Raw genomic sequence first — 14,598 nt, 5'->3', positions numbered from 1 at the left:
TTCACACTAGGAAATAGAATTAGGAAATTTAACGGTTGAATATTAGGCTAATAATAATAAAATAGGCATATGAAAAATCTGGCCAGTCTGGTCTTTATCTGAGAGGGGAGAGGGGGAGCATTTTGAGACTCATGACCTCAGTAATCCTGACTATGGCCCTGTGTCAAATATGTCAGCTCCAGGGTTTCTCTATAAATGGAATCAGCATACAGTCAAATTCAAATCTGCTTTATTGGCATGAGTCAAGAGTCAGTGAAACAAAATAACATTAACATAACATTAGGATTGATATATATTAATTATATATGGTATATCCATGTATTTATACAGTATGTCCTATGCATGAATTTGTGTGTGTGTGTGTGTGTGTAGGTCATTCATTGTCCCTCAGGTTGTGGCATGTTAATACATATTGGGGGCCGCAAGATATGCCCTGTCTCCTTTCTCTGGGAAGATTTTTAATTTTGAGAGGCCATTAAACTCTCTGAAATCTGAATTTTTTCAAGTAAATGTTCCTTATTGTTCCTTATTGTTGGAGTAAGTCTTCAAATTCACAGACAAAACCTGTTCAGTATCACAGAAAGACACCCCTTCCCCAAATGATGATTTCAGGTGTATGTTTCCTTTAAAGGTTTTTCACCTGCAAACAGGCTGCTGCTGCTGGCCTCGATAGGGAGAGGGAGTGAGCGCCTTTGCGGTCGAGAAGATGACAGATTGACGTCATCCGGACTGACGCAGAGCGAGCCGAGGTAGCAGAGAGGCAGAGCGGCAGCAGCAGCAGCAGCATCCTAAGCCAGCAAACGGTACCTCACCAATCTCCCACCAGCAGCGAGGTGTTTTCTCACTGAGCATCCTCCAAAATATAACGGTAGGGATACCCGCCAGAGCACCGACTACACCGTGCATTTATGGACACAGAGTAGCGGGTTATAGCCTATCAGCCCCCACCCCCCTGGCAGCGTTCACGTCGTGGTAGTCGCAGTAATTCCGCCTCGTTGTGGTTTGGTTGTCATTGTAAGGTTAGCAAGGCTAGCTGGGTTAGCCGTCTATTGAATGCACTGGAACAGGTGCCCACTTTCATCACTAGCTCTATAGTGTACCCAGCAAAAATTGCTATATGTGGACGCTGCTTTGTCATTTGCTGTGAAGAAAGTGCACTCGGTACATGTCATACCCTAAAGTCATGACTGATTGTGATTTATTATGCAGCATTAACCATATCATAGACGTGATTTCCATTTCAGGAAGTCATATAGGGTAGTGAGCAGTTTGCTTCCTGGCTTGTCATGTAACATACTGCTGTTATTTGGCACAACTGTAGCCTGATATGATCATGTTGTCAGTTGCCATACACTGTTACATGATTTACTTTGCCTCCACCTGCTTATGCTAATTTACTTCACTAATAACATTATATCTGTTTAAGCACCAGTTTTCAATCCTCATCCACAAAGAAACATACTAATGAGCATGTATTAGTTATGTATTCATTTAACATAAGGTGTGCACCCCTATTAAGTGTGATATTAGGCTTGAGCAATATATCGATATTATATCGATATTGTAATATAAGACTAGATATCGTTTTAGATTTTGGATATCATAATATTGTGATATGGCATAAGTGTTGTCTTTTCTTGGTTTTAATGGCTGCATTACAGTAAATTGATGTAATTTTCTGAACTTACCAGCCTGTTCTAGCTGTTCTATTATTTGCCTTTACCCACTTATGATTATTTATCAAAAAACCTCATTGTGTAAATATTTTGTGAAAGCATCAATAGTCATCTCTACAATGTTGTTGCAATATCAATATCGAGGTATTTGGTCTAAAAATATTGTGATATTTGATTTTGTCCATATCGCCCAGTCCTATGTGAAATACTGTTATCCAATACACTCTTTTGTGGGCTTCTTCTGTCACCTGTCCACAGTCAAAGACACAAGGAAGAGGCTTGCACATTTGCTCAGGGATACAGTTTTACTACTAATATAGCAAGTAAGAGTGGGCGATAGGGATAAAATCCTCTATCCTGGCATCTCAAATTCAAATCAAGGTACTTCACCACGATGATTCAAATATCACAAAAATCCATTATGGCCATAAAGCATTCCTGCTCATTGTATTGCAGCATGGCCCACAAATGTCTAATACACCCAGAGATATTAATTCATATTAATCAATTTTAACTATTACATTAATTGCCAATTATTTTGATAATCAGTTAATTGTTTTGACCAAACAACTAATTGATTAATCGAGAAAATAATTTACAGATTAATCGATAATGAAAATAATCGTAAATTGCAGCCCTAAACAGCATGGCAAAATCTGATGGTTAGCAAATTTATATTGGCTCACAATATATTGTCATAATGACTAACTGTTCTACTAAAGCACCAAGTTAATGATTCATAACTTATTTACAAAAAATGTCATGTCTTACTGAACGTTTTGCCAACTGACAACAGGTGATGTCATGAGGTCATTCACAGGATACATTAGCAACAGGGTGTGAAATGTTCAGTCACCTCCTTCCCACAATCCATTCTCTCCACTGTTCCCCTCTTATCATACAGTATGAGCTCCCCATTTTGCCCCTCCTTTCTATTTTCTGTTTTCCACAACCCCCTTCTCCCCTGCCACCCTGTACTACCCCCTTCTCTGTTCTGCTTTCCCTCCCCTCCTCTCATGGTCCACCCTGTTTTCTCCCACTGCCACAGAGATAAAAGATAAGATGGCCACCTCCTCCTCCACACTGGAAGAAGACGAGAGTTTGAAGGGCTGTGAAATTTTTGTGCAGAAGCACAACATCCAGCAGATCCTCAAAGAGTGCATTGTGAACCTCTGCATCGCTAAGCCTGAGCGTCCTATGAAGTTCCTGCGGGAGCATTTTGAAAAGCTGGAGAAGGTTGGTGATAACAAAGTTCTGTGTTTGTATGACTTGGGTCTTTCGTTTTTTAATGTGGGAATCTGTGTTGTCCGAATTCTTCTGTGGTGACTTTGAAGTTGGTAATTGCAGTTTGTTTCAACCTGGATATGATCTGTGATGTGAATGCTCATTGCAGTGTGTGCAAGTTAACAAGGAGTGTTTCTTGTCTGACTTCTCTGATGTTGAACTCCTCTAACCATGTATCATAATGCAGCCTACGTCAATGAAAGGGTCTATAAATTATAAGATTTTAAAGTTTTAAATATAGGCTCAGTTACAAAGGGGAATGCTTTTTTTATGGTAGATACTTGTGTGTGTAAATATGCACATCTCATTGAGCGTGCTGGTATTTCATGTGGACTTTTTACTGTATAGTTGTGTTCCTGAGTGGTTGTATTTATTTGTTATATTGTATCACATATGTGCAGACAAATAACATCCCTGACTAGCTTGTGTATGTTAGAAAAAAACAGATTGTGCTCAAACTGTTATAAGAGAGGTTTCATTTTTCATCCTGCAATAGTAGAATCCATTAGGGAATGTGAGAGGAGCACCCATAAAAGGCCAGTGTCCTGTTTGCAGGCTCAGGGAACAGACTGTTTCTATCTGTCTGTCTGTCTGTCTGTCCGTCTGTGAGCAGGGAGACAAAAGATGTGACACATTCATTAACAGCTACAGAGAGGAGAGAAAGGCTTTTGAGAGAAGAGAGACAAGAAAGATCAGAACTAGGAAACAGGTGAAAACAGGGGAAACCTATGTAGCACATTCCCGATAGACCACAAACAATGTGCTAGAGCAATAAGATAGAGTGTTGGTTCCAGTTGGCACCTCTACAGTGGCAAGATGCTTTTTTTTTTCTTTTTTTCACATAAAAGTTGCCCCCCTGACTGCTGAAATGTGCTTTTATGAGCAAAAGTGCTACTAAGAGGCAGGCAACACTATACTGTAGATATAAAAATAAGCAAGTTTGTTAATATTGTCAGGTTTATCTAACCTTTTAAGAAATATCATATGATCAGCAAATTGTTATTGCGGACAATATGTTGTCTACAAAACGTGGTGTCCCAGGGTTTTAGCCTAAATGGATGTTCTTTCTGAGCTTCTGGCTCTGCTTTGATCAAGCTGTAGTTTGCTCATGTGTGGATCATAAGACGTGTTAGTTTAAACAATGGGCTCCACTCTTACACTGCTGTTAGAAATAGATCATAAAGGTGTATGAGGTGGAGCCTTAGGCCTCGGGAAGACGTCTCCAACAAGAGAAGTGATTGTGAGGAGACATCAGATATAGTAGAGCTGAAGTTCACCCTTCTCGTCATGCCTGGAGGAGAGTCTCCATCCTCGCTAGAGTGGTGTGTGTGCATGTGTGTGTGTGTCCTAGTGTGTGCGTGCTAGCATGTGAGAATCATCTGATTTGATCAGCCTTTACTATGACAAGTGATATTCTCCACAAATATTTGTAATTTTCTTAAATCAAAGGCTGTATCATGTTAATACAAGTATTGTTTTGCCTGTGTGTTCGAGCACATGTAATGAATAAGTGAATAAAGGAATAAGTAAGGCAACACTCTGCGCCTACAACATATTAATCCTAGGTTTTAGGGCAGAACGTACAACAAGTTGTAAGGTCAGGGTCAGGCTGTTCTGCTTGAGATTGTACGCTTGTAAATATTGTGGTCCTCACAGAGACAAAGCGTCAAAATGAGCAGAGCATTGATAGCGGAGCCGCTGCTGCTGTAATGCTGCATTGTCAGAGAGGCAGCATGAATACTAATGGTTGTGATATAGCTCAGCAGAAGCATACAGTAGCATGTTGTGTGTGTTAGCAATGCTGTAAAGTGACATACTGCACACCTATGCCGTGTGTATCCCATCACAATAACAAACAAACCTCAAAGACGCTCCGTTGCGTTATGAAGTTATTCACAAGTGAGCCATCTAATGTGCTGACCACCTTGTTGATTATAGGGCATATGAAAAGATAAACACAGGATTTATATTATCTTGCACAAGTATAAACTGTGCACAAGTACATGTAAGTGAAAGAATTCCTACTTCCTCTATAAGCAGCTGGAGCGGGATGAATACCTTGTTATCAGGTGGAATATTGCATGTGACATGCTCCACTCTCTGCAGTGCATGCCCATCACACCCTGCCTACGCTGCAGTAGTTACATTTCACATGTATCACACTACCTCTGCTGCTGCTGCTCACGTACAGTGTTTCATCTCAAAGCCCCATCTCGACCGCTGCGTCCACCCGTTGGCTCTGATTCTTCTTTCCTGTGAAGTGGAGGAAATTAGTTGTTGTCACTCCTCGATCTCCGTCTGTGCTGGCTAAGCGTATGCCGGGGCAGACATCAAACACTGTCATTAAAAAAAAAAAAAAAAAGCAATAGTCTGACTGACGCACATTGTCTGACTAAAATGACTGCAAAACTAACAGCTCAACATAATTCTGTTTATAAGACAGGAAATATTATTTTGATTATTCAAAGGAAATGGTGTTTGCAGTTTTGCTTAAAGATCATGATTTCACTGTATAAACCTGTTATAAAACTATAATAATATGTTATTATTGTTGCTTGTGTCTCTTTGTGTGAGTCAAAGTTCAGGATCAAAACAGCATTTGTTGAGCTGAGGGAGCTTAAGGAGCAAAATGCTTGTGTTGAACGCCGGTCAGTGAAATCACCTGGTTTATACAAGCGGTTGGAATAAAAACAACTGCAAGCTTTCAGCCTTTCTGTGTCCCAACCGACAGAGTCTAGCCTCTCAAACCTATGCTTGTGTTGTGAGGTCAGTCATTCGTGGAATTGAAACAGGTCATGTCTGTTTTTTTTTTTTTTTTTGGTGCCCCAGTTTTTTTTAAGGAGCTTATTGTGTTGTTTCTCGCTCCACAGGGCAACTGTGAGGACGATATTTGGTTCAACAAGCCATGTTTGACATGTAGTTTTCTGAATTTTGTGGGTTTTCAGTATTCTATCGTGCAAAATATCCATCTTAATGTCTTAAAATATTATGTTTCCTTGAACAAAAAACTACTAGTAGAATAAGATTTTTTTTTTTAAATGCAAAACAACATACTGATTTTTTTTGTGTATGTCTGTAATGAAGGTGTCAGGTCTAACAGTCTTTCAGAGCAGGAAGATCTTGCTCTCAACATAAAGAGATACCAGAAAATAGAACGAGAAACACCTTTGTCATCACATTTCCCCCTGTACTTCACCCTCCATGTTTGTGTGTGTTTCTCTTTCGTCTCTTCCAGCCATTTTCGTCAGCACTCGTCGCCCACTAGAGGCGGTAACCAAGGCAACAGTAGAGGATAGATAGACTGTAGTCTATCCTGTGTTCAATGAGCCCCTTTATTCACAAAGTTTATTCCTTCTTTCCTCTCCTGCGTTCAACCTTTTGCTGTGCACCAATTAGATCGGCGGGGTTGACCTAATCTCATTTCATATCTGCACAGGATCCATTTCATACAGCACTCACTGTCTTATCTAGAAGATCTCTCCTCTGTTTCGGTTTCTCCATCATCAGTTCTCACAGTCTTGTTCTTTGATGTTTTTTTCCCCTTGTTGTTTCTCTACATACACACTTCCTTTCCTCTCTCTGTCTCTCTTTCTTTCATTCTTTCTTTTACTCTCTATATGATGTCTCTTTCCTACTCATACACTCGTACAGTCACACACACACACACTTTACATGCACATTTTACAACACACTAAATCATCAGTCTGACTAGTTTGTTTTTAACTTTTGTTTGGATATAATAACACGTCTTTGGTCCCCCAGCTGACGTTGTGAATGGGAAAATAACAGGCGTCTCGCTCCTTTTTATCCTGCCCATTTATGCATGGTAATGATGCCTTTGATCTCTACAACAGTAGCTTCAGATGGATGTTCTCATCTCCCTTTCTCCATCAGCTCAGCTCAGCAGTGTGTAATTGCTGAGAAGTGAGCCTTAATTTTTGGCTCACTGCAGTGTAAAGAGACGATATCTCTATGACACATTAGCGGAGTTTTTAAAGTATTCTGACAGGGCTATATGCTTTAACACATGTTTCCTATTTGTTAGTGTGTTTGTCACTATGATTTACTGTAAGTTTTGTAGCATAGCTGTTTAGTTTACTCTGGAATCTGTAATTAAAGAGCAAGTTTGTTTCTCACTAATACAAAAGCTTATTGTAGGAGATTATGGCTCATGGACAGCAGGAATTGAAACACTGTTGAACAAAGAATGGATTTCTAATACACAGAGTTTATTGTTTCAGTCCTTTTTGGCACAGCCATGTGCATAATAAGTGAAGGTTTCTACAGAGGTCTGTTTTAGAAAACTTTGTCCCCTAGAAATTATGTTCATGTACAGCTAAGTTTAGACCGAAGTTTAGACTGCGTCTAGAGTCTAAAAATAACCATAAAAAGTTTAATATTGCTGCAGATATTGTGCTGCAAGATATTTTGGGGGAAAAAACCCCAACTAGGTACGTTGTCCCTGAACATTTCACTCATACGTTCAGTATCAACGTTTTTGCAACTTGCCAAATACTTTAACAATTAACAACATTTTCTCATTACGTTGAGAGAAATCATAATTCATCCAGCATTACCTATCAAGCATAACGTATTTTGCTGTCGCAATTAAGTTGACAGGCTTGGCTTTAGATGGTCAAATGAATGCTGCACTAAGCTAGAGATGATGGCTAGCTCTCATCAGTCTGCACCATCACAGATCCGTCCAACAGGCAGCACCACGCGCCAGCTCAAAGTGCCAGGACCGAAGGTGTGAATGTGGATACAGTATGTCACTTGGATGGTATATCAAGTGGGCAGCTGCCACCACAGATGTTTTATTGAATTAGTCACATTTCCTCCTTCCAAGGCTCAACAGTTTTTTCTGCAATCCCTCAATTGCTTTCGCAGGATTTAGATGACTACATGTATGACAATCAACTTGCAGAGACTTGACACTTGCTTTAGACTTCTTATTTAATTTTACAGCACACTACAAAGGATCCATACATGCTGCATACGTCTTACCCCCTCTTCCTCTTTTTATTACTGTCTGGGAGAACATATCTGATGTCTTAAGATGTGTCTCCCTCCTCCTGCAATTTTCACTGCAGCTATGTAGAAATCAACACTTTGTTCTGTACATAACATACCACCTGCACTGGCATCCGCACACATAAACACACGCAACACAGCCCAAATGTTCAGCACATGACAGCTGTCACTCCTGTGTGGTGCTTGGACATCAGCGTCCTGTTTGGATAATCTTGAATGAGCAAATGCTAAGGCATGAATACACGCTTAGACACTGTTCTGTGATCTCAACCCCAACATATAACCAGTCTCCAATTCATGTTTTCATCTTTTGGGTCTCTGTCACCATTCTCCTTATCAAGCAAGTTTGGTTTCTTACCCTGGGATACTATTCTTCATTTGTCATAGAACAGTTGTGGACAGTTTTCATTGGAAACTACTTTATGCTGAAGGTTGAAAATCCTGATAACAGTTGACAGCGAATACATTCAACCATTGAACCATTGAACCATTGACAAAAATCCATTCATTGTATTCCATTGTATTGCTGTGTCAGCAGATTTTTCAGAGGCAAAGATCTCAAAACCTTTGGCAAATGTGCTGTGATCTAAATCTACAGTATCTGCAAAACTAGATACTGGTGCTTGGGTGGGAAAGTATATTTTTTATGATTTGGGTGAACTGCCCCATAAATGTTTGCCCTCATATTAGTTGCTATTAAACAGTTTCTGCTTCTTCTGTGTACTGTGATGTGTGTTTGCGGTTGGGTTTTTGTATCGGTAGAATGAACCCTGTGTTCATTACGCTCACACGGCTGTCATAAGTTTGTGTCTCATGCTTCACTCCTGGCTTTTTACAGTTTCTCCCTTATCCCTTCTCGTGTCGTTGTCGTCTATCTTTTCATGTCTCTCCGTTTCCTAGGCAGTCATGTTTTCTTTTCGCAAGTCCATGTGGATTTTGTCTCATCCGCTCTCGCTTCCCTTCTTTCATGTATTCAATACTTAACCTCTTTCTCTTTTCTCCTCCATTATTATTTCCCTTTTCTTCCTGCCTCTCTGACACATCCTTTCTTGTGCTTTCTCTCTTCCGTTCATTGTTTTTTTTAGGTATTAAGTTGATTAGCTCCAACCTACATTTATATTCTCCCAGGTATTTTGAAGTGACCCTTTAAATGTAGGCTAAAACCACTTTTTTGAAAAACCTGGTTTTAGTTTAAGATGCATTATGTTGTCATTATTTTTCTATTAATTAATTTATTCAATGTAAGGTTAGCATCTTATCATCACTTTTTAAACAATTTCTTACTATGATAAGGAAAGTGCTACATAAATAAAGTTATTATTAATGTGAAACCCTAGTTATCTTGCTCTTTCGTCTTATTTTTTTAGTTTAAAATATAAATGACTAAATGTAAAATAATGTCTAACAAAAACAGGAAAGACGGACCCCCATCAGAAACCAGTAGCAAAATCTGGATACGGTGATTGGATTGCTTGTGTCTTTATTTGTGTCTCTACATCTCTGCATGTTAAGTAAAACAAATGTAAATCCTGCTCCATCAACTCTTGTTTGCGAATGGTCCCATCACATTGCATTATGTCTGTCAGTCTATCAGTCACTGTCTCCCCCTCCCCTGTAAGATGAGAAGCCCGTCTGTGCTGCCAGCCATTCAGCTGTCACCAGGACCTATCATAACAAATCCACCAGTCCCTTCAAAGGCCTCTGATTGACAATTTGTCAGAAGGGTTTGGTTGTTTGTTGAGTCTGCTGAGAGCATTTAGAGGAGAATTGAGCGTAGCTATGGATTATCTCCTCTTTCCCTTTTTCTTTCTTTTTCTCAGTCTTCTGTTTGTTCTGCTTCAACACTATTTATATCAGTATCAGTTTATATGTGTGTGTAAATGATGTGTAGTATGCCCTATACATTTAGTTTGTGATGTATAGTGTAATTAGTGTCTCCAGCCTCTGTATGTTCACTCATCACCACCGTGCTGGGAACAGGGTATTTTGTCAAATCAGCCTGGGGTGCATGCAGTGACCCAGGCCTAAACCTCCTCTTCCCTGGCCCACCCTGGGCCTCTGCAGGTAAATCGGACCCCCAGGCCCTGTCTTCCTGGTGGTCCTCCTTTGTCCTCTCTCATCTGCCCGTTGCATCCCTCCTCTACTAATCTGTGGTTGGTGTGAAAGAAACAGAGGAGGTAATGCAGCCCTAAGATGTGAAGAGCTAGGACAGAGACAGCAAGAAGGATCCATAAATACAAAAACTACACAAGGAATTAAAGCAAAGGATGTTTGACAGAGCAGTTAATCAAAGTTACAGTCAAACACAGCACTGGTAAAGCACTGACTTTGTTTGTGATTAGGCAGCATCATTGCGTAAATTGATAAGACTGCAATAACAGTTGTTTTCATTATCATTTAAACGGCAGATTATTTTCTTGATCAATCAGTTAATTGGTCGGAAAAGTAAAACATCAGAAAATAGTATTTCCCAAAGTTGGCACATTCAGATTGCTTGTTTTGTCCAACCGACAGTCCAAAATCCAAAAATATTCATTTTAATATCTCAGAAGACTCACGAAACCAGCAAGTATTTACATTTGAATTATTGACTCACCAAAAATTGTTTTAGCTAAAAGAAAATCCCCCTTTAGTTCTTGTAAATAAACTGGAAATACTCGAAGAACTGAAAGAACTCCCACTAACATCCTACAAGCATGAGAAAACTGTACATGTGATGTAAGGAGTTAGGTGTTTATGCACGTTATGAGTCTTCAGCAACAGTTTACTCAGATACATTTACTCTTGACTACCTTGGAATGGAAAAGCTGGTGCACACGAGTTTATTTTAGAGTTCAGAGTAACTTATTGTAGTGTAAGGGTTAGAATTACTGTTTGTTAAGGGTTACATTTAAGCAAGTAGATTTAAGGGTTACAGATAGAGAATGAATTTACCTAATGGAGAGTCACCATTTGGATAGTGTGTGTGTGTGTGCGTGTCTGTGTTGAGCCCATAAAGAGAATGAACATCATTTCATAACCAGGAGGTCAGCACTCGACAACACGCAGACATGATACAGCAGCGAACTTTCTGTCCATTGTGGTTCTGTAATGATGTGGAACAGAGTGATGAGTAGACTGTTAGCTCCGCTGGTGGATCAGCACTCCATGCTTCATTACCTGTGTGTGTATGTGTGTGTTTGTGCGGCACTTTGTTGTTTTTGGTTCACTCACAGGCTTTTCAGAGGAGAGTGAAATCATCTACGTCACCGGACACAGGGCTACCTAAGGTAACAGCCGATGAAAGTTTCCTTTAAATTTTTAGAAATGAACATCATGAAAGAGTTGATATGTTCCTGTGCTGCGAGCCTACTGATCTTCCGATACATTGAATGCTTTTGGGGTGAGCACGATGGGTGGTTAGACTGATTAATATTGGTTAGGCATAGCTATTAGGATGAGAGTTAGTCATAATGGTGCGCATAGGTTCAGGGAACAAACAATAACAGGTGAGGCCAATTTTAATATGACTCATCATCCACAATTTAGTCGAAATCAGAACCGATAACGGTGACTTTAGATGGAGCGAGTGCACGTGGCATTGCGTGTGTGTCATCTTTTGTCTGTGTCTTCATTCTTTCGGGTTAATCTCTATCCGGCAGACCCGCACTCTATCTCTAATTGACAACTTTTCCAGTGCTTTTGTATCCTGCTTACGCTTGTGTCCTCTGTCTCTTCTCCTCTCAGTCCTCTCCTGTCCTCTCTCACTGGCACCCAGCCGCTGATGATGACGCAGGGAGAGGAGAGAAGGAGGGGAGAGAAGAGAGAGAGAGAGACTCTGACATAGTGTAACGGCACCGATGCTACGGTAGAAAATATATTGGTAAATAAATAGAAGATTGCAAGATGGAAAAAAGACCATTTAATTTTGCTTGAAAATTGAAATTACGATACTTCAGATTGTGATTGGTCCTATGTGTTGCAAGCAAAAAGCTAAAGCAGCTGCAAATACAGTCTGCTGATAAAGGTTTCGCTTAGCTACATAGCCGTAGAAAAAAAAATTGGCTCTACCTCAGTTTTATCTGGATTCTTGCCTGTTTGTTACAGAAAAGCTAAAGTAGGAAAAACTTTGTCCCTGCTGCAGCTGTTTTCAGCTCACCTTGGACTAATGAAGCCCCCAGTGTACACCCCTTTACATTGTGACATATCATAAGTTGTACTGTACGTGTTGTTGTGTCTGAGTGCTGGGACCAGAACAGTATGAGGACTTGTTGGAGCCAGACACAAAGTCCTCACTTGTCGCCTGACCCTCTGACCTAAGAGGAAAGCATGTGGGTGGGGTTGGACATCAGCGAGAAGTGAGAGAGACACTGCATGGTACAGAACAGTGTCTGACACACACGAGGAACGTATGGGACGATGCTGTATCCCTATGGGAATGTTCGGAGCCATTCGCTGCTGCAAAACACACAGACGTGCCGTTTGGCCAGAACAGTAGTCCTTATTGACGGGAGTGACGTCCTCCCTTCTGTGAACTGAATCACTGTGGATGTGTGAGTGAGAGAGAGAGAGAGAGAGAGAGAGAGAGAGAGAGGGACGATCTGTCAGCAGGCGTCAGAACTTGTGTGCACAAATGTAGGTGTGCGAGCCGCTGTTGCTTCCTGCTCAGACTCACCACTAACTATTCAGGATGCTCACAGAACCCAGTTGTCATAGTGACGGGGGAGGGGGGGAAGCGAGAGGAGCCCGCTCATTGCGCCACCTGATTGTAAGTGTGTGTGTGTCAGAGAGAGAGAGAGAGAGAGAGAGATAAGGCAGAGAGAGAGAGAGAGAGAGAGAGAGAGAGAGGCTCGAAAGCAGAGACAGAGAGTTGCGCAGGAGCGATGGAGAGACAGGCTTTTTGCTGTGATCAGTGTTTTCATCAGTAGTCTTATTCTTTAGCTGCTGTGTCGTGGGGATTGCAGATATTTTTTTTGCCACTTGTGCTCTCTTACTCTCTCTCACAAACGAACTTGGATTCTCCGCTTACTCACACACACAAACCTGAGTGCACGCGCACACACACACACACACACACACACACACACACACACACAGCGGTTTGCTGTGCTTGTATAGCGAGATGCTGCTATAGTGTGACATGTGTGTCAGGTGTGTATGAGATGGGGATTCAGGTGTGTTGATTCCCATGCACACTCTGACACGCTCACACTTTGACTTGATGCCTGGTGCCTCTGACAGGCTGAGGGACACACAGCAGGCCTGGCCAGGGGCCCTCCATGCCATGGTAAATACCTAGCCAGCTGGAGCTAATGTGTATAATCTCATAGAGGTATGAGCAGGTAGGATACACTGTCTTTGTTGTCCAAGCGTGTGAATCTGGGCAAGTTTTGTTGCAAGGTAAAGATGCGTGCTGCTACTTTGAGTGTCTGCGAGAATTTAAGTGAAACATCAGTGAATGTTTTAGACAGAAGCGTTGTTTACAGACTTGGTGTTTGCTATTTTGCAATTTTGCCTTGTAGTTTGTCATGATGAGGAGACAATCAATATGTATTTTCAGTGCTTGAAAGAAAGGGAAACACTGTGTTTGTTTTGGCTTTGCTGTTGTCAAGGGATGTAGTGTGTTACCTGATGGCAGATCTGGCCACCTTGATGAAGCTGGAGTATGTTATCTCCTCTCTCCTGCAGTCTGCTTGTGAGATTGGGTGTGTGTCTGTGTGTGTGTGTGCATTGATGCTACTCTCTGGCTCTATTTCCCCTCTTCTCCTCCTGCTGGCTGTGTTCCCTCAGGCAGTGACTCTGCGTAAGCACGAAATGTGTGTGTGTGTGTGTGTGTGTGTATGTGTGCGCTGTGGAGTACGTTTGCTTGCTTCTCACAGTGGTATGTATGTTTGTGTGTGTGTATGTGAGAGAGATCTTCATTATCACGTTGTTTTACACAGACAGTGAGCAAAGCATCACAGTAATCTTAGGATGTGAAAGGAGCAGGAGAGGGACAAAGAGAGGAGGGAGCGAATCTGAGAGAGACTGTGGCAAAAAGATGGCTAGATAAAAGGATACCAACTCAAAGAAAGTGTGGAATTGCATTCTTTATCAAGCTGATGAATGCCCTTTAGAAAACTGTCTAAATGGCTGCTGTTTTGTATTATTATAGCATTGCAGATTACTCTTCCCATCCCCATTACATTACCTTGTTGGGATGATTGAAACACATAGTGCTGAGTTGCGAGCTCTGGATTTGACACTTCTGTTTGTCTCAATTTTCAGGTAATATGGCAGTTTGAGAAGTGATTGATGAAACTCAGCATTTGCCTCCTCGCTGTCAACTACTCTCTCTCACCTCTATCTCTGGTTTTTCTGTGTTTCTGTCACAGGTTGTCTCTCTTTCCTTCACTGTCTCTTTTTAACCCTCCCTGCCAGTATATGAGCGGAGGGAAGCAGCAGCTCCTTGCTCAAGGCATTCAGTAATCACTCTGTTCCCGGCTGCTCCGGCTCTTCCTTTTCCTGTTTCCCTCTCCAATTTTGCAGAGTGAAAAGTTGCTTCAATACATTTTATAGAAAATGGTGGTACTTGCATTATACAACACACTCAGATACGGATGCATCAAATCAGCGGTAATGGTGG

The 14,598-nt window shown here is 41.2% G+C and overlaps 1 protein-coding gene across 2 annotated transcripts in view; it reads left to right on the top strand.

Annotated features, from left to right (window-relative positions):
- The first annotated feature begins 658 nt into the window (after positions 1–658).
- Positions 659–14,598, top strand: part of prkar1b (protein kinase, cAMP-dependent, regulatory, type I, beta) — a 66,509-nt gene continuing 52,569 nt past the window's right edge. Inside the window, exons 1-2 of one of the 2 annotated variants that reach the window (XM_044332266.1) lie at positions 659–868; positions 2,725–2,912. In XM_044332266.1, coding sequence (XP_044188201.1) covers positions 2,739–2,912 — 174 coding nt within the window. In that variant the 5' untranslated portion in view covers positions 659–868; positions 2,725–2,738. Of the gene's footprint in view, positions 869–2,724; positions 2,913–11,758; positions 11,842–14,598 lie in introns of those variants that run through there. The other variant, XM_044332267.1, reaches the window with a different exon arrangement.

This window comes from Thunnus albacares, chromosome 17 (assembly GCF_914725855.1).
Source record: "Thunnus albacares chromosome 17, fThuAlb1.1, whole genome shotgun sequence".
Lineage (NCBI taxonomy): Eukaryota > Metazoa > Chordata > Actinopteri > Scombriformes > Scombridae > Thunnus > Thunnus albacares.
The sequence above is the reverse complement of the archived record's forward strand: the minus strand, read 5'-3'. Positions and strand labels throughout refer to the sequence as shown.